The sequence below is a fragment of the Rhinoraja longicauda genome, chromosome 13 (assembly GCF_053455715.1).
Source record: "Rhinoraja longicauda isolate Sanriku21f chromosome 13, sRhiLon1.1, whole genome shotgun sequence".
NCBI lineage: Eukaryota > Metazoa > Chordata > Chondrichthyes > Rajiformes > Arhynchobatidae > Rhinoraja > Rhinoraja longicauda.
In genome coordinates, this window is record NC_135965.1 from 19,171,594 (window position 1) to 19,195,654 (window position 24,061).

The window sequence follows — 24,061 nt, forward strand, 5'->3', positions numbered from 1 at the left end:
GAATTTGCAACCTGCGGCTGGGGCTCTGGAACTCCAGCCCAGCTGGAGCCAGCACATCTATCCCCATAGCCGACTTCCTTGGCCGGCTGGATAAACCAGCAAAGCTCTGGAACCAAGAGTTCCAGAAAATCAGTGGTGGAACTGCAATGAGTAAATATTAAATTTAAGTGCAAGATTATATAACTAAATTAATTAATTAAGACGGGGTTAAAATATAAAACACAGCAGAAAAGCCAATTACCACCTTTTTGGGCTGATTATCAATTAATGTGCAAATTTACTTCAACAAGTACTTCCGTATGCTTAGTCGAGTTGCATATATCAACTCTTTCTTCATAACTTAGTCATACATTTTATGACCATTGTTCTTTTATTCAATACCAAGAGAATTGGGATGTGTAAGGAAAAAGCAAAATAGAAAAAACAAAACAAAACAATTTTTTCTTTGTGTTGCAAAAAGTATCTCTGTTCAATAACCTTTCTATAAATAGCAGAATATACTCATGATAGGCCTGACATTGTACATGTTGTCCAATAACGACGGACTGTTGGAAATAATAGGCGTTTTTCACACATGAATGTAGTGCAAAGCATATGCGCATTTGGTGTGCATACTTTTCTTTTGCTGAAAAGTTGTATTACGTTCCATATTATGAATTTTGATGTAAAATTCTGAATTTTGGACATCAAAATTATGAATTTGTAAAATCAAATGTTGGGAGGTCTGAATTAATTGCCACAGACGGCTGTGACGGCTATGTCAATGGATATTTTTTAAGGTGGAGATTGACAGATTCTTGATTAGTACGGGTGTCAGGGGTTATGGGGAGAAGGCAGGAGAATGGGGTTGAGTGGGAAAGATAGATCAGCTGTGATTGAATGGTGGAGTAGACTTGATGGGCTGAGTGGCCTAATTCTGCTGCTATAACTTATGAACATGAATTACAGTGAAACATGGAATCCATTTCTGGAGTATGTTTGTAATTTAAGAATTCTCAATTTTGCAACCCTCAAAACTAAATGAAGGGATATACAGTCGGGCGCATTTATTTGAGCTGCATGGAGTTAAGTTAGTCTCTGCATCCTCCTTTTCAGCCTCGGTTTTTTTCTTTCGCCTGCTCTCTTTAGTTGAAACAAAGGTTTCTGTGATTTTTGATCGGAAAGATTGGCAGAGGTAAAAGTACAGGATGGGATCAAAGCAAAGGTTGAGGACGGCCAGAAGAAAGGTGGACTCCTTGGCCAGGTACAGGGCTTGCTGCGCACTGCAGTCTGCCTTCGGTTTGTATTGACTGAGAGTGTACGGAATCCGAATGACGTGGTAGGGCACAAAGCAAACGATGTAGATGCCGGTCAGTATCAGAGTGTGCCTCAGAGCACTCCTCACGTGATTGCGCATCTCTCTGTCCTTGTTTCTGTGGAGCTTTTTCATCAAAAGAATGTTGGATGTCAGGAGGACAGCTGAGACGTTCATGAATATGGCGATGGAGATAAAATTGCTGAAGACATGCCAGCGTAGTCCCAAGGTCCCCTTGATCTCCGCGCATTTCAGTAGAGGCTTGGGGGCGATGGTTTTGATTGGGATCGCCATGTTTGGTATCATAAGGAACAGCACCACTAACCATACGATTGCAGATATCATCTTTGCAAAACCTGGTTCCTGTATCCTGTGGAACCCTGAGCTCCCAGAGAGTTGAATATACCGATCTATGCTCACGAATCCCAGAAATATAATCGACGCATACATATTAATGTACATGAGACATGCTGTGACTTGGCAATGGAAGATCTTCAAGCTCCAGGGAGCAACGCCCAAGCTAACAACTATCTTGAATGGGAGGGCCAAAGTCAACAGAAAATCGGCAGTCAGAAGGTTGATCAAGTAGATATTGAGGCATTTTTTTGCTTTCCTCTGTCTACTGAAAGCCCACAGTGCGACACAACTCCCAATGATGCCAACCAAGAAGATTAAATAATAGAAATAAGTGAAAGATTCCATACTCTGGTTCATCGAGCATCGAGTAGAAGAGACATTTGACGAGATGGTATTCATCGTATGTCCTTTGAAACAAAAATGTCCAGCCCGCCTTTAGGTTCTGAAACAAGAAGAAAGAAAAACCTGAAAATTACTTTCAAGAAAAAAAAGGCACACATTGTTCGAGTAACTCAGTGGGTCAGGCAGCATCTCTAGAGAACAAGTCCAGGGACCCTTCTTCAGACTTTCAGATTTCTTAAGTCAAATGAAAGACATTATTTATATAGGTATCTGGATTATGTCCCTACCTGAGATACCTTATGAGGTTTCTATAGCCAAAGGTGAGAATGAATCCTGAGAAATAAATGTTGACAATTGCAAATAAATATTTAGGGGGAAGATCCTGTGTTCATGATTTAAATTGACAAAATGATTTCATGTTTTCACCAGACTAGTCAATGCCTGGGTCAGGCAAATTCTCACTGGCCTGGAATTGCTGCTCTTGTTTCTAATGGGGTACAGTAACAGTTATAGGGTTAGATTTAGTCTTGTCACTCACCGAGGTACAGTGAAGCTTTGCAAAAGCTTTTTAAAAAAAAGCAAAGTCATTATTTTGTTTAATATTTATTTACATTAAATAGAAGCAGCTTGTAGATTGATTGATTGATTGATTGAAAGCTTTGGCATGGAAACAAGCCCTTTGGCACACTGAGTCCACGTCGACCATCAATCATCCGATCATTCTAGTTATTACCATTTTCTCATCCACTCCCTGCACACTAGGGGCAATTTACAGAGACCAATTAACCTACAAACCCACACGTCTTTGGAATGTGGGAGGAAACCGGAACATCTGGAGGAAACCCACGTGGTCACAGGGAGAACATGCAAACTCCACACATTCATAGTGAGGGGATTTGAGTATAGGGGCAAGGAGGCCCTACTGCAGTTGTACAGGGCCTGGTGAGACCACACCTGAAGTATTGTGTGCATTTTTGGTCTCCTAATTTGAGGAAGGACATTCTTGCTATTGAGGGAGTGCAGTATTGGTTCACTAGGTTAATTCCTGGAATGGCGGGACTGACATATGACGAAATAATTGGTTGACTTGGCTTATATTCACTGGAATTTAGAAGGATGGGAGGGGATCTTATAGAACCATATAAAATTCTTAAGGGATTGGACAAGCTAGATACAGGAAAAATGTTCCAGATGTTGGGGAGGTCCAGAACCAGGGATCACAGTTTCAGAATAAGGGGTAGGCCATTTAGGACTGAGATGAGGAAAAACTTTTTCATCCAGAGAGTTGTGAATTTGTGGAATTCTCTGCCACAGAAGGCAGTGGAAGTCAATTCACTGGATGTTTTCAAGTGAGAGTTAGATATAGCTCTCAGGGCTAATGGAATTAAAGGATATGGGGAGAAAGCAGGAAAGGGGTACTGATTTTGGATGATCAGCTTTGATCATATTGAATGGCGGTGCTGGCTCGAAGGGCCGAATAGCCTACTCCTGCACCTATTTTCTATGTTTCACACACAGACAGCACCCGAGGTCAAGATTGAACCCAGGTCTCTGGTGCTGTGAGGCAGCGGCTCTACCCGCTGTGCCAGTGTGCCGCCCCAGATGTCTGGTCAAAAACTGGATTACCTGCAATTTCATGCAGTGGTACCAACGATCTTTTAGCATTTTTAACAACTCCATCCTGTCATCGACCAAACTTTAGTAGCACCACACCGTGCATTTCCAGTTGCAATAAACACATGGAACTTCCCCCATTACTCATGCCCTTCAGAATTATTTGTCTCATTTTGGTTTACCAGAAACACAAGTTGCAGCAATGGCCTTTCTGATGTTTGAATAGAAGGGCAATGTTAAGTCACCCTCGACTTCTTGTAACAAGAAGATCTTCTGTACAAGACAAGTCTTTGGTGCTCCAAGTCAAAGTTCCTGGCATAAGCTATCCCTGTGTATATGGATCACAGATTTTGTCTCCTGAGTTAGGGAGTGCGCACGGCATCAGCACATCATCTGGATTTTTTTTTCTTGCCCAAACCAACATTACTCAGAGAGCCCATTTAAAGGAAGTCAGTAAAATAGAAATAAATGTTGAGGTCACAGCTCTTTGGAGACTGACAGTAGTAGAGTAGATCAGGCTTCAGATAGCTGTTTTGTGGTTGCAAATGTGTGAAAGCAGAAAAAATATTCAAGTGAAATATTCAAACAACCAAAAATGGTTTTGCTTGTTTAATGGTTTAATTATTATGGAGAAAGTGATTCTATTAGCGTTGCTAGGCGCTGGTGTTCTTAAAGATAATTAAAAACACTGAAATTGGCCCTTCTGCCCATCACATCCATGCCATCCTTTCTACTCTTCACCTTCATGGCGAATCAAAGCTTTTGGAAATGGAGATGCCAGGGACCGCTTTACAGGTTTACCAAAAGAAAACAAATGTGCTGGAGTATCTCAGGGGGCCAGGCAGCATCTCTGGAAGACACAGATAGGTGACATTTCAGGTTGGGGCTCTTCTTCAGATTGACTGCAGTGGAGGGGTTGGGAGGGAAAGCTGGAAAAGAGATGGGAGCGGGGCAAGGCCAGGCAAGTTTTTTAGTTTTGGTGATACAGCGCAGAAACAGGGCCTTCAGTCCACCAAGTCCACGCCGATCAGTGACCCCCGTACATTAGCACGATCCTACACACCAGGGACAATTTACAATTTTTACCGAAGCCAATAAATCTACAAACCTGTACGTCTTTGGAGTGTGGGAGGAAACTGGAGTACCTAGAGAAAACCCACGCGGTCACAGGGAGAACATACAAACTCCATACAGACAGCACCCGTGGTCAGGATTGAAACCGAGTATTTGGTGGTGTAAGGCAGCAACTCTACTGCTGCGCCACCGAGCCACACTTGTGATAGATCAGATTGATTTTCACAGAATAATAAAAGTAAATATTTTAAAAAGAGAAATTGCATGCATCTGTCAGTAGACATAAGTAAAAGCCAGTGCTAGAATTTAGCACAGAACCCAAAGCTGCATCTCTGGAGAACATAGATAGGCCCTTGTATTTCCTCCAGAGATGTTGCCTGACCCATTGAGTTACTTATTTCATATCTGTCAGTATTCAGTAAAGATAGACACAAAATGCTGGAGAAACTCAGTGGGTCAGGCATCTCGGGAGAAAAATAATAGGTGACGCTTCCGGTCGAGACCCTTCCTCAGACTGAGAGTCAGGGGAGAGGGAAACTTAAGGTTTGAGGAGATACAAAGAACAAAAGAATGAAAGGTATGAAACGAAAAAATCAAGGCCAGCAAGGATGATCAAGGAAAGGTGGAGCCCACAATGGTCCATTGAGCATTTGAAGAGGTGATAACGAGTGGGTAGGCATAGTGAAGTCAAGCAGGGCGACAGTGAAGCTTGTAGGATGACGAGGGTGGGCGTGGGGGGGGGGGGGGGGGGGGGGGGGGTGGGGGGGGGGGGAACGAAGGGAGGGAATGCAAGGGTTACTTAAAATGAGACAAATCTATATTCATACCACTGACTTGTAATTTGCCCAAGCAAAATATGAGGTGCTGTTCCTCTAATCCACATACACTCTATCCAAGCCTTTCACTATTCTGTACGTTTCAATGAGGTTCCCCCTCATTCTTCTAAACTCCAGTGAGTACAGGCCTAGCGCCATCAAATGCTCACCATACGTTAACTTACTCATTCCTGGTATCATTCTTGGAAACCTCTGGACCCTCTCCAGAGCCAGCACATCCTTCCTCAGATATGGGGCCCAAAATTGCTCGCAATATTCCAAATGCAGTCTGACCAGCGCCTTATAGAGCCTCAGCATTACATCCCTGTTTTTGTAAGCAAGCCCTCTTGAAATAAATGCTTACAGTGCATGCGTTGGCTTTCTTGTTAAAGAAAATAACATTGTGGGTTTACACTTAAATACAGTGTATTTGACTGTTGGCCTGAAACAGCGAACGATCTATGGAACCAAGTATCAGAAGCCAGATACAACACCTAGTCTGAAGAAAGGTCCCGATCTGAAATATCGCCTGTCCACTTCCTCCAGAGATGCTGCCTGACCCGCTGAGTTACTCCAGCACTTTGTGTGTAGGAAGGGATACTGCAGATACTGGTTCAAACCGAGATAGACACAAAGTTCTGGAGTAACTCAGCGGATCATGCAGCATCCCTGGAGAAGAAGGATGGGTGACGTTTCGGGTCGGAACTCTTCTTCAGACTCTTTGTGTTATCTTTTGTAAACTGGCATCTGCAGTTCCTTGTATCTACAACACTAAATGGTGTTTGTATACTTTGTACCTGGGATCTCTGGTAGATTTCTTACCCCTATGCTGAACATTCAGAAAGTTTCTTGTAAAATAACTGTTCCTGGCACATCGGCAGATTACAGTCCGAAATAATTTTAAAGCCTTCAAGGAAACACAAGAAATAAACTTTGTACCTGATTCTCGAAGCAGACTATTTTGTTTCTGAGCACATTCAGTTATCCGGGTTTGTTGTTTGCATGCGAAGCGTCTGGCTGTTGGCGCAGACTACACTTGATAAAATCGTGCAGAAGTCACGCAGCTATGCTCATGTTTTCCTGCAGCCTACAGCCGGGTTTGCTGTGGGATGTGTGGTCTATTTGAAAATTAGGTGACTGACGTCGATAAAACCTGACTTTAAAAACCTTTACACTGTTGCATATCTACTGGCACATTTTCCCTCTGCACCAACTGTGCCTCGGACTGATTTGGAATTGACGCTTGGCGATAACTTTAAACCACTTTTATTTAAGCAAACTTTGGAGACTTCTGAATTGTAATTTTGTAAGAGGCTCTTCACTGCTTGTTTCAGTGATATTTTCGGTTGATAATCTGATTTTTGGATGTGATTATCTGCAATGTCATTATAATCTCCACTCCAAGTGGTAAACCTTTCTTCTCGTTTCCTGCCCCTCCTGAAGTATGACTTAATGATTATGTCTGTGCCAGTCTCTCTTCCTTTTTCCCCTTCTCTCTCTCTCTCTCGCTGTTTCCCCATTGTCCCTCCAGCTTTTGCCAATTCCGCCCTCTCTCTCTCCCCCCCCTCTCCCTCCCTCATTCTCCATCTCCCCATCACCCTCCCTCATTCTCCGTCTCCCCCCTCTCCCTCCCTCATTCTCTGACTCCCTCCTCCCCTTCACTTTTTATTTTACAGCAATTTTGTCTTTTCATCTCTGGCCTTTGTCGACCCATCTGCCAATTAACCCCCCTCCTTCCCCCACCCGTATCCACCTATCACTTGCCAAGACTTATTCCTGCCCCCATCTCTTTTATCAGCTCTTTTCACCACCTACCTCAACTGGTCTGAAGAAGGGCCTCGGCATGAAATGTTGCCTGTCCATATCTTGCCTGGCCCGCTGAGTTACTCCAGCACTTTGTGTCTGTTTCAGTGTGGTATGTTCACCGTCTCCCAGAGGAATGTGGTGTGGCCCTGCCTTCTACTCCATCTTTACAAAAAAACCCATCTTGTGCACCTTCTAAGTTAACAAAATGGCTTTGACATTCTTCTCTTTTTAATTATGCGGTCCTCTCCCTGGCCACAGAACTAATTGCACATGTTGTTCAATGTATGGTGTATGTGCACTGAATATTGTAAACCCGTTATTATGGATCACTTTATGATGGGGTTTTGTTATAGCGAAATGTCTCTTTAAGATCATGGGCTGCTGGTTACATTGGGGAGGCTATTAAAATTGCCAAGGCATTTAAATTGCCAAGGCATTGAAATTGCCAAGGCATTGAAATTGACAAGGCATGGAAATTGACAAGGCATGGAAATTGACAAGCAATCGATCCAATCGATCCAATCCAATGTAACAAACAGCCTTTATTATTTTTAACTTGCAGCAAAAAAAGCACATTTTCAGCAGTTAAAAACAACTTTGTAATTGAGAACACCGACTATCTTCACGGAGTGACTGCTGGGTGGTTGGAGCGACTTCAACCACTGAAGGTCACCTCACCTTCTGTCTCCTTTCTCTGTTCATTTATTTATTTACTTATTTATCTATTTATTCATTTCCCTATGTTCTCAAAATCTCTGTAAAGCGTCTTTGAGTATATGAAAAGCGCTATATAAATAAAATGCATTATTATTATTATTATTAATGATTATGTCCGTGCCAGTCTCTCTCCCTTTTTCCCCTTCTCTCTCTCTCGCTGTTTCCCCACTGTCCCTCCCGCTTTTGCCAATTCCGCCCTCTCTCTCTCCCCCCCTTCTCCCTCCCTCATTCTCCATCTCCCCATCACCCTCCCTCATTCTCCGTCTCCCCCCTCTCCCTCCCTCATTCTCTGACTCCCTCCTCCCCTTCACTTTTTATCTTACAGCAATTTTGTCTTTTCATCTCTGGCCTTTGTCTACCCATCTGCCAATTAACCCCCCCTCCTTCCCCCACCCGTATCCACCTATCACTTGCCAGGACTTATTCCTGCCCCCATCTCTTTTATCAGCTCTTTTCACCACCTACCTCAACTGGTCTGAAGAAGGGCCTCGGCATGAAATGTTGTTTGTCCATATCTTGCCTGGCCCGCTGAGTTACTCCAGCACGTTGTGTCTGTTACAGTGAGGTATGTTCACCGTCTCCCAGAGGAATGTGGTGTGGCCCTGCCTTCTACTCCATCTTTACAAAAAAACCCATCTTGTGCACCTTCTAAGTTAACAAAACGGCTTTGACATTCTTCTCTTTTTAATTATGTGGTCCTCTCCCTGGCCACAGAACTAATTGCACATGTTGTTCAATGTATACTGTATGTGCACTGAATATTGTAAACCCGTTATTATGGACCACTTTATGATGGGGTTTCGTTATAGCGAAATGTCTCTTTAAGATCATGGGCTGCTGGTTACATTGTGGAGGCTATTAAAATTGCCAAGGCATTGAAATTGACAAGGCATGGAAATTGACAAGGCATGGAAATTGACAAGCAATCGATCCAATCGATCCAATCCAATGTAACAAACAGCCTTTAGTATTTTTAACTTGCAGCAAAAAAAGCACATTTTCAGCTATTAAAAACAACTTTGTAATTGAGAACACCGACTATCTTCACGGAGTGACTGCTGGGTGGTTGGAGCGAATCCCCTATTCGTTCAGAGCGGACAATCGGCAATAACGGACACCATCCCCTTTCCTATGGTCCTTTATAACAAGGGTTCACTGTATTTCAAGGTACTATACTGCCTCAATCAACTGGGCCAATAGCTGATCCTTGTCATGTGAGTGGTGATATTAGATATAATCTCTTGCATTCACACGCTGGTGATTCTGCAGCTAGCAAAAGTGAAGATGATTCCTCTGTCAGTCATCTCTGATTAACATACAGCTGTTGATGACTCATTTTATGCACGTTGATGTGTAAGTTATCCTTTTATTCCTCTGTTTTATAGAAAAACTAGCTTACTTCAGCGGAAAATGTCTGAAGTGCTGGTCTAAACTCCAGCGAGTACAGGCCTAGTGCCATCAAATGCTCACCATACGTTAACTTACTCATTCCTGGTATCATTCTTGGAAACCTCTGGACCCTCTCCAGAGCCAGCACATCCTTCGTCAGATATGGGGCCCAAAATTGCTCGCAATATTCCAAATGCAGTCTGACCAGCGCCTTATAGAGCCTCAGCATTACATCCCTGTTTTTGTAAGCAAGCCCTCTTGAAATAAATGCTTACAGTGCATGCGTTGGCTTTCTTGTTAAAGAAAATAACATTGTGGGTTTACACTTAAATACAGTGTATTTGACTGTTGGCCTGAAACAGCGAACGATCTATGGAACCAAGTATCAGAAGCCAGATACAACACCTAGTCTGAAGAAAGGTCCCGATCTGAAATATCGCCTGTCCACTTCCTCCAGAGATGCTGCCTGACCCGCTGAGTTACTCCAGCACTTTGTGTGTAGGAAGGGATACTGCAGATACTGGTTCAAACCGAGATAGACACAAAGTTCTGGAGTAACTCAGCGGATCATGCAGCATCCCTGGAGAAGAAGGATGGGTGACGTTTCGGGTCGGAACTCTTCTTCAGACTCTTTGTGTTATCTTTTGTAAACTGGCATCTGCAGTTCCTTGTATCTACAACACTAAATGGTGTTTGTATACTTTGTACCTGGGATCTCTGGTAGATTTCTAACCCCTATGCTGAACATTCAGAAAGTTTCTTGTAAAATAACTGTTCCTGGCACATCGGCAGATTACAGTCCGAAATAATTTTAAAGCCTTCAAGGAAACACAAGAAATAAACTTTGTACCTGATTCTCGAAGCAGACTATTTTGTTTCTGAGCACATTCAGTTATCCGGGTTTGTTGTTTGCATGCGAAGCGTCTGGCTGTTGGCGCAGACTACACTTGATAAAATCGTGCAGAAGTCACGCAGCTATGCTCATGTTTTCCTGCAGCCTACAGCCGGGTTTGCTGTGGGATGTGTGGTCTATTTGAAAATTAGGTGACTGACGTCGATAAAACCTGACTTTAAAAACCTTTACACTGTTGCATATCTACTGGCACATTTTCCCTCTGCACCAACTGTGCCTCGGACTGATTTGGAATTGACGCTTGGCGATAACTTTAAACCACTTTTATTTAAGCAAACTTTGGAGACTTCTGAATTGTAATTTTGTAAGAGGCTCTTCACTGCTTGTTTCAGTGATATTTTCGGTTGATAATCTGATTTTTGGATGTGATTATCTGCAATGTCATTATAATCTCCACTCCAAGTGGTAAACCTTTCTTCTCGTTTCCTGCCCCTCCTGAAGTATGACTTAATGATTATGTCTGTGCCAGTCTCTCTTCCTTTTTCCCCTTCTCTCTCTCTCGCTGTTTCCCCATTGTCCCTCCAGCTTTTGCCAATTCCGCCCTCTCTCTCTCCCCCCCCTCTCCCTCCCTCATTCTCCATCTCCCCATCACCCTCCCTCATTCTCCGTCTCCCCCCTCTCCCTCCCTCATTCTCTGACTCCCTCCTCCCCTTCACTTTTTATTTTACAGCAATTTTGTCTTTTCATCTCTGGCCTTTGTCGACCCATCTGCCAATTAACCCCCCTCCTTCCCCCACCCGTATCCACCTATCACTTGCCAAGACTTATTCCTGCCCCCATCTCTTTTATCAGCTCTTTTCACCACCTACCTCAACTGGTCTGAAGAAGGGCCTCGGCATGAAATGTTGCCTGTCCATATCTTGCCTGGCCCGCTGAGTTACTCCAGCACTTTGTGTCTGTTTCAGTGTGGTATGTTCACCGTCTCCCAGAGGAATGTGGTGTGGCCCTGCCTTCTACTCCATCTTTACAAAAAAACCCATCTTGTGCACCTTCTAAGTTAACAAAACGGCTTTGACATTCTTCTCTTTTTAATTATGCGGTCCTCTCCCTGGCCACAGAACTAATTGCACATGTTGTTCAATGTATGGTGTATGTGCACTGAATATTGTAAACCCGTTATTATGGATCACTTTATGATGGGGTTTTGTTATAGCGAAATGTCTCTTTAAGATCATGGGCTGCTGGTTACATTGGGGAGGCTATTAAAATTGCCAAGGCATTTAAATTGCGAAGGCATTGAAATTGCCAAGGCATTGAAATTGACAAGGCATGGAAATTGACAAGGCATGGAAATTGACAAGCAATCGATCCAATCGATCCAATCCAATGTAACAAACAGCCTTTAGTATTTTTAACTTGCAGCAAAAAAAGCACATTTTCAGCTATTAAAAACAACTTTGTAATTGAGAACACCGACTATCTTCACGGAGTGACTGCTGGGTGGTTGGAGCGAATCCCCTATTCGTTCAGAGCGGACAATCGGCAATAACGGACACCATCCCCTTTCCTATGGTCCTTTATAACAAGGGTTCACTGTATTTCAAGGTACTATACTGCCTCAATCAACTGGGCCAATAGCTGATCCTTGTCATGTGAGTGGTGATATTAGATATAATCTCTTGCATTCACACGCTGGTGATTCTGCAGCTAGCAAAAGTGAAGATGATTCCTCTGTCAGTCATCTCTGATTAACACACAGCTGTTGATGACTCATTTTATGCACGTTGATGTGTAAGTTATCCTTTTATTCCTCTGTTTTATAGAAAAACTAGCTTACTTCAGCGGAAAATGTCTGAAGTGCTGGTCTAAACTCCAGCGAGTACAGGCCTAGCGCCATCAAATGCTCACCATACGTTAACTTACTCATTCCTGGTATCATTCTTGGAAACCTCTGGACCCTCTCCAGAGCCAGCACATCCTTCGTCAGATATGGGGCCCAAAATTGCTCGCAATATTCCAAATGCAGCCTGACCAGCGCCTTATAGAGCCTCAGCATTACATCCCTGTTTTTGTAAGCAAGCCCTCTTGAAATAAATGCTTACAGTGCATGCGTTGGCTTTCTTGTTAAAGAAAATAACATTGTGGGTTTACACTTAAATACAGTGTATTTGACTGTTGGCCTGAAACAGCGAACGATCTATGGAACCAAGTATCAGAAGCCAGATACAACACCTAGTCTGAAGAAAGGTCCCGATCTGAAATATCGCCTGTCCACTTCCTCCAGAGATGCTGCCTGACCCGCTGAGTTACTCCAGCACTTTGTGTGTAGGAAGGGATACTGCAGATACTGGTTCAAACCGAAGATAGACACAAAGTTCTGGAGTAACTCAGCGGATCATGCAGCATCCCTGGAGAAGAAGGATGGGTGACGTTTCGTGTTGGAACCCTTCTTCAGACTCTTTGTGTTATCTTTTGTAAACTGGCATCTGCAGTTCCTTGTATCTACAACACTAAATGGTGTTTGTATACTTTGCACCTGGGATCTCTGGTAGATTTCTAACCCCTATGCTGAACATTCAGAAAGTTTCTTCTAAAATAACTGTTCCTGGCACATCGGCAGATTACAGTCCGAAATAATTTTAACGCCTTCAAGGAAACGCAAGAAATAAACTTTGTACCTGATTCTCGAAGCAGACTATTTTGTTTCTGAGCACATTCAGTTATCCGGGTTTGTTGTTTGCATGCGAAGCGTCTGGCTGTTGGCGCAGACTACGCTTGATAAAATCGTGCAGAAGTCACGCTCATGTTTTCCTGCAGCCTACAGCCGGGTTTGCTGCGGGATGTGTGGTCTATTTGAAAATTAGGTGACTGACGTCGATAAAACCTGACTTTAAAAACCTTTACACTGTTGCATATCTACTGGCACATTTTCCCTCTGCACCAACTGTGCCTCGGACTGATTTGGAATTGGCGCTTGGCGATAACTTTAAACCACTTTTATTTAAGCAAACTTTGGAGACTTCTGAATTGTAATTTTGTAAGAGGCTCTTCACTGCTTGTTTCAGTGATATTTTCGGTTGATAATCTGATTTTTGGATGTGATTATCTGCAATGTCATTATAATCTCCACTCCAAGTGGTAAACCTTTCTTCTCGTTTCCTGCCCCTCCTGAAGTATGACTTAATGATTATGTCTGTGCCAGTCTCTCTTCCTTTTTCCCCTTCTCTCTCTCTCGCTGTTTCCCCACTGTCCCTCCCGCTTTTGGCAATTCCGCCCTCTCTCTCTCCCCCCCCTCTCCCTCCATCATTCTCCATCTCCCCATCACCCTCCCTCATTCTCCGTCTCCCCCCTCTCCCTCCCTCATTCTCTGACTCCCTCCTCCCCTTCACTTTTTATTTTACAGCAATTTTGTCTTTTCATCTCTGGCCTTTGTCTACCCATCTGCCAATTAACCCCCCTCCTTCCCCCACCCGTATCCACCTATCACTTGCCAAGACTTATTCCTGCCCCCATCTCTTTTATCAGCTCTTTTCACCACCTACCTCAACTGGTCTGAAGAAGGGCCTCGGCATGAAATGTTGCCTGTCCATATCTTGCCTGGCCCGCTGAGTTACTCCAGCACTTTGTGTCTGTTTCAGTGTGGTATGTTCACCGTCTCCCAGAGGAATGTGGTGTGGCCCTGCCTTCTACTCCATCTTTACAAAAAAAAACATCTTGTGCACCTTCTAAGTTAACAAAACGGCTTTGACATTCTTCTCTTTTTAATTATGCGGTCCTCTCCCTGGCCACAGAACTAATTGCACATGTTGTTCAATGTATACTGTATGTGCACTGAATATTGTAAACCCGTTATTATGGACCACTTTATGATGGGGTTTCGTTATAGCGAAATGTCTCTTTAAGATCATGGGCTGCTGGTTACATTGTGGAGGCTATTAAAATTGCCAAGGCATTGAAATTGCCAAGGCATTGAAATTGACAAGGCATGGAAATTGTCAAGGCATGGAAATTGACAAGCAATCGATCCAATTGATCCAATCCAATGTAACAAACAGCCTTTAGTATTTTTAACTTGCAGCAAAAAAAGCACATTTTCAGCAGTTAAAAACAACTTTGTAATTGAGAACATCGACTATCTTCACGGAGTGACTGCTGGGTGGTTGGAGCGAATCTCTTATTCGTTCAGAGCGGACAATCGGCAATAACGGACACCATCCCCTTTCCTATGGTCCTTTATAACAAGGGTTCACTGTACTTCAAGCTACTATACTGCCTCAATCAACTGGGCCAATAGCTGATCCTTGTCATGTGAGTGGTGATATTAGATATAATCTCTTGCATTTACACGCTGGTGATTCTGCAGCTAGCAAAAGTGAAGATGATTCCTCTGTCAGTCATCTCTGATTAACATACAGCTGTTGATGACTCATTTTATGCACGTTGATGTGTAAATTACCCTTTTATTCCTCTGTTTTATAGAAAAACTAGCTTACTTCAGTGGAAAATGTCTGAAGTGCTGGTCTGTGGATGTGATCACAGTTGCATTTTGTTAGCTGGAGAAACACACTGATTCCTGGATCAGCCGCAGGGAAAGGTTGGATGGCCTTGGTTTGTTTTATTTGGAACACGGAGGTTGTGGGAAGATTCGACAGAAGTATATAAAATTAGAGTTACAGAGTCATACAGCGTGAGCCCAACTTGCGCACACCGACCAACGTGTCCCATCTACACTAGTCCCACCTGCCTGCGTTTGACCTATGTTGCTCTAAACCTATCCGATCCATAGACCTGCCTAAATATTTCTTAAATGTTACAATAGTCCTTGCCTCAACTACCACCTCTCGCAGCTCATTCCAAACACCCACAAGGCTTTGTGTAAAATTATACGTCCTAGTTAGGGTAGACAATCAGAACCATTTTCCCAGGATGAGTAAAATCAAATATTGGAGGGTCTAGTTTTAAGATGAAAGGGGCAAAGTTTAAAGGCGATGTGCAGGGCAAGTTTGCTTTACACAAAGGGAAGTGGGTGCTTGAAATATGCTGGCAGGTGTGATGGTTGAGACAGATATGATTTAAGAGCCTTTTGGATATGCATGTGGATATGCAGGGAATGGAGTGATGAATGAATGAATGAATGAATGAATGAATGAATGAATAAGTTTATTGGCCAAGTATGCATACAAGGAATGTGCCTTGGTGCTCCGCTCACAAATGACAATACAAACATACAGTTAACAATGAAGAATAAAGCATAACCACATCAAAACAATAAGGATACAACATTACGGTCTAAACGTGTGGAGATTTCAGCATGCAGGTAGAATGGGAAAATCAGGTTGGAAATGGACCCCAGGAAAGAGAGTTTGTAGAGTGCCTTCGAGATGGATTCTTAGAACAGCTTGTACTGGAGCCTACCAGGGAGAAGGCAATTCTGGATTTAGTGTTGTGTAATGATCCTGATCTGATAAGGGGACTAGTGGTAAAAGAGCCATTAGGAGGCAGTGATCACAACATGATAAGTTTTACTCTGCAAATGGAAAGGCAGAAGGGAAAATTGGAAGTGTCAGTATTACAGTATAGCAAAGGGGATTACAGAGGCATGAGGCAGGAGCTGGCCAAAATTGACTGGAAGGAGGCCCTAGCAGGGAAGACGGTAGAACAGCAATGGCAGGTATTCCTGGGAATAATGCAGAGGTTGCAGGATCAATTTATCCCAAAGAGGCGGAAAGACTCTAAGGGGAGTAAGAGACACCTGTGGCTGACAAGGGAAGTCAAGGACAGCATAAAAATTAAGGAGAGGAAGTATAACATAGCAAAGAGAAGTGGGAAGACAGAGGATTGGGACTCTTTTAAAGAGCAACAAAAGTTAACTAAAAAGGCAATACGGGGAGAAAAGATGAGGTATGAGGGTAAACTAGCCAATAATATAAAGGAGGATAGCAAAAGTTTTTTTAGGTACGTGAAGAGGAAAAAAATAGTCAAGGCAAATGTGGGTCCCTTGAAGACAGAAGCAGGGGAATTTATTATGGGGAACAAGGAAATGGCAGACGAGTTAAACCGTTACTTTGGATCTGTCTTTACTGAGGAAGATACACACAATCTCCCAAATGTTCTAGGGGCCGGAGAACCTAGGGTGATGGAGGAACTGAAGGAAATCCACATTAGGCAGGAAATGGTTTTGGGTAGACTGATGGGACTGAAGGCTTATAAATCCCCAGGGCCTGATGGTCTGCATCCCAGGGTACTTAAGGAGGTGGCTCTAGAAATAGTGGAAGCATTGGAGATCATTTTTCAATGTTCTATAGATTCAGGATCAGTTCCTGTGGATTGGAGGATAGCAAATGTTATCCCACTTTTTAAGAAAGGAGGGAGAGAGAAAACGGGTAATTATAGACCAGTTAGTCTGACATCAGTGGTGGGGAAGATGCTGGAGTCAATTATAAAAGACGAAATTGCTGAGCATTTGGATAGCAGTAACGGGATCATACCGAGTCAGCATGGATTTACGAAGGGGAAATCATGCTTGACAAATCTACTGGAATTTTTTGAGGATGTAACTAGGAAAATTGACAGGGGAGAGTCAGTGGATGTGGTGTACCTCGACTTTCAGAAAGCTTTCGACAAGGTCCCACATAGGATATTAGTGGGCAAAATTAGAGCACATGGTATTGGGGGTAGGGTACTGACATGGATAGAAAATTTGTTGACAGACAGAAAGCAAAGAGTGGGGATAAATGGGTCCCTTTCGGAATGGCAGGCAGTGACCAGTGGGGTACCGCAAGGTTCGGTGCTGGGACCCCAGCTATTTACGATATACATTAATGACTTAGATGAAGGGATTAAAAGTACCATTAGCAAATTTGCAGATGATACTAAGCTGGGGGGTAGTGTGAATTGTGTGGAAGATGCAATAAGGCTGCAGGGTGACTTGGACAGGTTGTGTGAGTGGGCGGATACATGGCAGATGCAGTTTAATGTAGATAAGTGTGAGGTTATTCACTTTGGAAGTAAGAATAGAAAGGCAGATTATTATCTGAATGGTGTCAAGTTAGGAAGAGGGGATGTTCAACGAGATCTGGGTGTCCTAGTGCATCAGTCACTGAAAGGAAGCATGCAGGTACAGCAGGCAGCCAATGGAATGTTGGCCTTCATAACAAGAGGAGTTGAGTATAGGAACAAAGAGGTCCTTCTACAGTTGTACCGGGCCCTGGTGAGACCGCACCTGGAGTACTGTGTGCAGTTTTGGTCTCCAAATTTGAGGAAGGATATTCTTGCTATTGAGGGCGTGCAGCGTAGGTTCACTAGGTTAATTCCCGGAATGGCGGGACTGTCGTATGTTGAAAGGCTGGAGCAATTAGGCTTGTATACACTGGAATTTAGAAGGATGAGGGGGGGATCTTATTGAAACATATAAGATAATTAGGGGATTGGACACATTAGAGGCAGGAAACATGTTCCCAATGTTGGGGGAGTCCAGAACATGGGGCCACAGTTTAAGAATAAGGGGTAGGCCATTTAGAACGGAGATGAGGAAGAACTTTTTCAGTCAAAGAGTGGTGAAGGTGTGGAATTCTATGCCTCAGAAGGCAGTGGAGGCCAGTTCGTTGGATGCTTTCAAGAGAGAGCTGGATAGAGCTCTTAAGGATAGCGGAGTGAGGGGGTATGGGGAGAAGGCAGGAACGGGGTACTGATTGAGAGTGATCAGCCATGATCGCATTGAATGGCGGTGCTGGCTCGAAGGGCTGAAGGGCCTACTCCTGCACCTATTGTCTATTGTCTATTGTCTAAACCAGGGCAAAAATAGACTACAGACTTTGGTTATTGAGTAGAACTATCACTCGTGGAAAAAAAGCTGTATTTATGTCTGGCTGTGGCTGCTTTGACAGTCCGGAGTCGCCTTCCAGAGGGAAGTGCTTCAAAGAGTTTGTGGCCAGGGTGAGAGGGGTCAGAGATGATCTTGCCCGCTCGCTTCCTGGCCCTTGCAGTGTACAGTTCGTCAATGGGGGGAAGGTTGCAGCTAACAACCTTCTCAGATGTGCGAACGATCCGTTGCAGCCTCCGGATGTCGTGCTTGGTGGCTGAGCCAAACCAGACAATGATGGAGAAGGTGAGGACGGACTCAATAATAGCAGTATAGAATTGAACCATCATTGCCTGTGGCAGATTGTGCTTCCTCAGTTGCCGCAGGAAGTACATCCTCTGTTGGGCCTTTTTGACTGTGGAGTCAATGGTGACCCCCCATTTAAGGTCCCTGGAGATGATGGTTCCAAGGAACTTAAATGACTCCACAGATGTGACTGTGGTGTTGTTGATGGTGAGTGGGGGGAGGGGAGGAGGATCTCTTAGAAAGTCTACAATTAATTCCACTGTCTTGAGAGCATTGAGCTCCAGGTTGTTGCGATGGCACCAGGACGCCAGCTGTGTCACTTCCCATCTGTAGGCAGATTCCTCCCCATCCTGGATCAGTCCAATCAGGGTTGTGTCATCCGCAAACTTGAGGAGCTTGACAGAGGAGTCTGTGGAGGTGCAGTCGTTGGTGTAGAGAGAGTAAAGGAGAGGGGAGAGTACGCAGCCTTGCGGAGCTCCTATGCTGAGGGTCTGCGGGTCCAGGATGTGTTTTCCCAGCCTCACATGCTGCTTCCTGTCCGTCAGGAAGTTGATGATCCATTGACAGAGGGGTTCAGGCACAGTCAACTGGGAGAGTTTGGAGTGTAGTAGCTCTGGCACAATGGTGTTAAAAGCAGAGCTAAAGTCCACAAACAAAATCCTGGCATCGGTCCCCTTGCGGTCTAGGTGCTGGAGGATGAAGTGCAGGCCTAGATTGACTGCGTCGTCCACCAATCTACTGGCCCTGTATGCAAACTGCAGGGGGTCCAGCAGGGGGTTTGTGATGTTTTTCAGCTGGGCCAGCACAAGTCTTTCAAAGGTCTTCCTGACTACAGAGGTCAGTGCGACAGGCCTGTAGTCATTAAGACCAGTGATCCTTGTCTTTTTGGGTAGAGGGACAATAGTAGAGACCTTGAAGCAGGCAGGGATAGTGCAGGTTTGTAGGGACTGGTTGAAAATGTCTGTGTAGATCGGTGCCAGTTGTTCGGCACAGAGCTTGAGGGTGGAGGGGGAAACATTGTCCGGTCCTGGAGATTTCCGGCTTTTCTATATTCTGAATGGCCTGTCCACCTCCGCAAGTTCTATTGTTAAACTGGAGTCATTCTGTGAGGATGTGCAAATTGGTGATTGCAGAGAGGGGGGGGGGGGGGGGGGGGCAGTCTTTGCAAACTCCAGCCAGTCTCTGAGTAGGTGTGATTTGCTGCTTGGATATGGATAAATCAGCTGGCAGATGATTAGAGTTGCTCTTGGCATTGTGTTTGGCATAGACATTGTGGGCTGAAGGGTTTGTTCCTGTGCTGTGCTGTTCTACGTTCGATGTAAACATTTTTCTATTTGTGATTCGCTGCTGCCGTCTCTGCTCTTGCAGACCAAGTTCTATTTCTAAAATAACCCACTGTAATCCGTGATACTGCAGTCAATCATCTTTCATGCATCATGAAGTTATGGTGTTGCAACATTTGTGGTAACATTAAGGCAGGAGGGCAGCTGAATTCTTGTCAGCTGAGGACAAAAAGGGAGGGGACAGTGTAAAAAGGGAAAAGTAATTTCTAGTGTTTTTGCAATGAGGTTCGATCCAAAATGTGGGATAGATATATTTAGCTGGTCTTTCCGAGGAAGCCATTTTCCAAGATATGTTTGGTAGATTGACTTTTGGAATGATCATGGGTATAATGCAGGGTTTAGCTCGAAACAAGGAGAGGTTGGAAATGGGACCTCTGTAATAGTGTCAGCTATTAAATTAAGGTTGCTGTAAATTTCATTTCACTACTGAATTCTGTTTTTTTGTCATCTTTGAAAACCCCTGGTCAGGACTTCTGCACAAAACAAATCTGTATGGATTTTGTATGTTCTCCCTGTGACCGTGTGGGTTTTCTCTGGTTTCCTCACACACTCCAAAGACATACAGGTTTGTAGGTTAATTGGCTTAGGTAAAAATTGTAAATTGTCCCTAGTTGGTAGGTTCTCCCTGTGACCGTGTGGGTTTTCTCTGGCTGTTTCTGTTCCCTCCCACGTTCCAAAGACATGTGACTTTGTAGGTTAATTGGTTTCTGTAAAAATTGTCCCTAGTGTGTAGGATAGTGTTAGTGTATGGGGTGATCGCTGGTTGGCGTGGACTCGGTGGGCCGATGGACCTGTTTCCACGTTGTATCTCTAAAGTCTAAAGACACAAAGTTCTGGAGTAACTCAACAGGTCAGGAAGCATCTCTGGAGAACATGGATAGGTGATGCTTCGGGTTGAGACCCTTCTTCAGTCGGACTTCTGCACAGTTGGTGGTCTGTTTTAAATGCAGAGGGCACAGGGAAACTCCAGAACGATAAAGGTTAATGATCAAGGTAAGAACCTGTGACACCAGGCGTAATGCATTATGGATCGAGGGCTGGCTGACTAACACAATACAGAGTCAGCTTAACTGTAGCTAGTGGGGTGTCACAGGGATCAAGAGTCAACAGTCAGGAATGTTTCATTGTCATGTGTCCCAGAAAGGAACAATGAAATTCTTACTTGCAGCAGCACAACAGACATGTAAACATGGTGCTCTGTAACACTTGAGTGTTGCCATCCCAACTACTTTAAGGGCACCGTGATTCGTCTGAGCCTCCAGTGGGCGGCACAGTGAAGCAACTGGTAGAGCCGCTGCCTCCCAGCGCCAGAGACTCGGATTCGATCCTGACCTCGGGTGCTGTCTGCAGAGTTTGCACATTCCCCCTGTGATTGCATGGGTTTCCTCCGGGTGCTCCGGTTTCCTTCCACATCTCAAAGACTAGCGGGTTTGTAGGTTAATTGGCCCTCATTACGTTCCCTAAGAAAACACAAGCTTTCTCCATCTCTAACTGCAAACAGTCTGAAGAAGGGTCCCAACATCAGACCACCAATCCCTTCTGAATTTGGCCGAAAATTCCCGCTTTCTTATCTCATTTCCGCCATTCCGATTTTGGCCTCACATTTTTCCGCAAAGCACCTGCCTCGCCACACATAGAAACATAGAAAATAGGTGCAGGAGTAGGCCATTCGGCCCTTCGAGCCTGCACCGCCATTCAATAGGATCATGGCTGATCATCCAGCTCAGTAACCTATACTTGCCTTCTCTCCATACCCCCTATTCCCTTTAGCCACAAGGGCCACATCTAACTCCCTCTTAAATATAGCCAATGAACTGGCCTCAACTACCTTCTGTGGCAGAGAATTCCACAGACTCACCACTCTCTGTGTGAAGAAATGTTTTCTCATCTCGGTCCTAAAAGACTTCCCCCTTATCCTTAAGCTGTGACCCCTGGTTCTGGACTCCCCCAACATCGGGAACAATCTTCCCGCATCTAGCCTCTCCAACCCCTTAAGAATTTTATATGTTTCTATAAGATCCCCCCTCAGTCTTCTAAATTCCAGCGAGTACAAGCCCAGTCTATCCAGTCTTTCTTCATATGAAAGTCCTGCCATCCCAAGGATCAATCTGGTGAACCTTCTCTGTACTCCCTCTAAGGCTAGAATGTCTTTCCTCAGATTAGGAGACCAAAACTGTACACAATACTCCAGGTGCGGTCTCACCAAGGCCCTGTACAACTGCAGCAGAACCTCCCTGTTCCTATACTCAAATCCTCTTGCTATAAATGCTAACATACCATTCGCTTTCTTCACTGGCTCGTCCAGCCCCGCACCACCGCTGGCCCAGCCTCGCCGCTGGTCTCGTCTCGCTGCTGTACTCGCCTCGCCTTGTCGTTGGCCCGATCTCACCTCGCCTCTCGCCGCTGGCCTCGCCTCACCGCTCGCCGCCCGGCCTCGCTGCTGGCCTCACTGCGGAGCGTGAGGCCTGTTGATGTTGAGAGGGGATGGGGGGAGGGGGATAGGGTGCGGGGGAGGGGGACAGTGGGGCAGTGGAGCGGGAGGAGGGAGTGGAGGTCGGGGGTGGAGGAAAGGAAGGGGAAGGGAGGGGGAGAGTGGGGGTGGGAGGGGAGTGGGGGTGGGGGGGGAGTGGGGGAGGAGGGGTGGGGGAGTGGATTTGGGGAGAAAGGGGGAGGGGAGGGGGAGGGGGGGAGTAGGGGGGAGTAGGGGGGAGGGTGGGGGGAGTAGGGAGGAGGGCTGGGGGGAGGGGTGGGGGGAGTAGGGGTGGGGGAGTAGGAGGGGGAGGGGGAGGGGGTGGGAGGGGGGTGAGGGGGAGTGGGGTTGGGGGGTGTAGGGTTGGGGGGACATGGACCGTTTTGATTTGCTGTTGAAGATCACTAGAGCAAGTATGTCTTCAATTATATTAGGTATGTGCAGTTTTTTTTCCTGTAAAGTTGCATTATGCGCCATATTATGAATTTTTATGTAAAATTCAGAATTTGTAAAATCAAATGTAGGGAGGTCTGCAACATGAACTGTCGCATATCCATTCCTTCCACAGATGCTGCCTGACCCATTGAGTTCCTCCAGCATTTTGTGTCTTACCTTGGTAAACCAGCATCTGCAGTTCCTTGTTTTTAAATAATATTCTTAGTAGATTTCAATCCACTTGTCCCTCTTTTCCAATCTTCTGATTAATATAAAAGGCAGCACTAACCTAAAGTGGACATGTCAATTTTCCAGATATCGGTGTAAAGATTGAAACTGAAATGGTTGCTTCTGAAATGGCTCAAGATGCAGAACTTGTCTGACGTGTTTTCTTAGGGAACATAATGAGGTGCAAAATATCCTAAAGGCTTCGAAGGCCTCAGTCATTTTAAGTTAATCAAATAAAGAAATAGGATTAATATAACAAAATGAAGCATATACATTGTATTTCCAATAATTAATTAAACTTCAGATTAGATATTTCTCGTTTGTGGAGGCATTTTACACTTGCGAAATAGTGGTTATGAAACTGCCATCCGTGTTTTTTTAATAATCTTTCAGCATTAGAACTGTAGACTTTTGTAGAATGAGATATTTTTGCAGCAACAAACAACTGGAGCTGGTTAAGTGCTGAATTAACTCAGCGGATCAGGCAACATTTCCGGTGAACATGGAGAAGCGATGTTTTCAGTCAAGACTCCACTTCAGACTTGCCCCCATCCTCGCTCATATGATACGATACGATATGATAAACTTTATTCATTCCCGGAGGGAAATTGGTCTGCCAACAATCACAACACACAACAAGGTACACAAAAACTTGAAATTAAAAGTGAAAAAAAGAAAAGGACAAGTGACTGTTGGCTGACTGTTGTGTGCACAGCGACTAAACCGGAACGAACCAGAATCCCCCCGCCTCTGCCTCTGCCCCAGATGTCATCAACTGATGTGGACTAACTCCCTTTAGCCTCCCTCCCTCCCTCCACCACCCTCCGCCTCCGCCACCTTGTGCAAGCAGAAGGCAGTCATCGATGTAAGTGTTAGCATTTACATTCAACAAGAGACTTTAAATAAATAATGTTTATTTAAAATGTCTTTCCTGTTGTTTTAAAAATATTTTTTTGTTTTTATTGAGTAAGGTAAAAGAATAATGGCAGTCATTAGTGCATTATTTGTTGTATGATGTAGACATTTCTCCCATTTAAAAAATACCCCATAACCCGCACCATTTTCATACATTAGACTTTAGAGATGCAGCGCGGAAACAGGCCCTTTGGCCCACCGATTCCACACGGTCCTGCGATCACCCCGCACACTAGCACGATCCCACACTACGGACAATTTACAATTTTCAGAAGCCGATTCACTTACAAGCCTGGTATGTC

At 44.5% G+C, this 24,061-nt stretch overlaps 2 protein-coding genes across 8 annotated transcripts in view; one reads left to right on the top strand and one right to left on the bottom strand.

The window, feature by feature from the left end:
• LOC144599502 (mediator of RNA polymerase II transcription subunit 12-like protein) overlaps positions 1–24,061 on the top strand; it is a 395,150-nt gene that overhangs the window by 109,818 nt on the left and 261,271 nt on the right. The gene's annotated exons all lie outside the window — the stretch shown is intronic.
• gpr171 (G protein-coupled receptor 171) lies at positions 986–2,182 on the bottom strand. The gene is given in 1 exon segment (XM_078410133.1): positions 986–2,182. A coding segment is annotated over 1 exon segment (1,197 nt).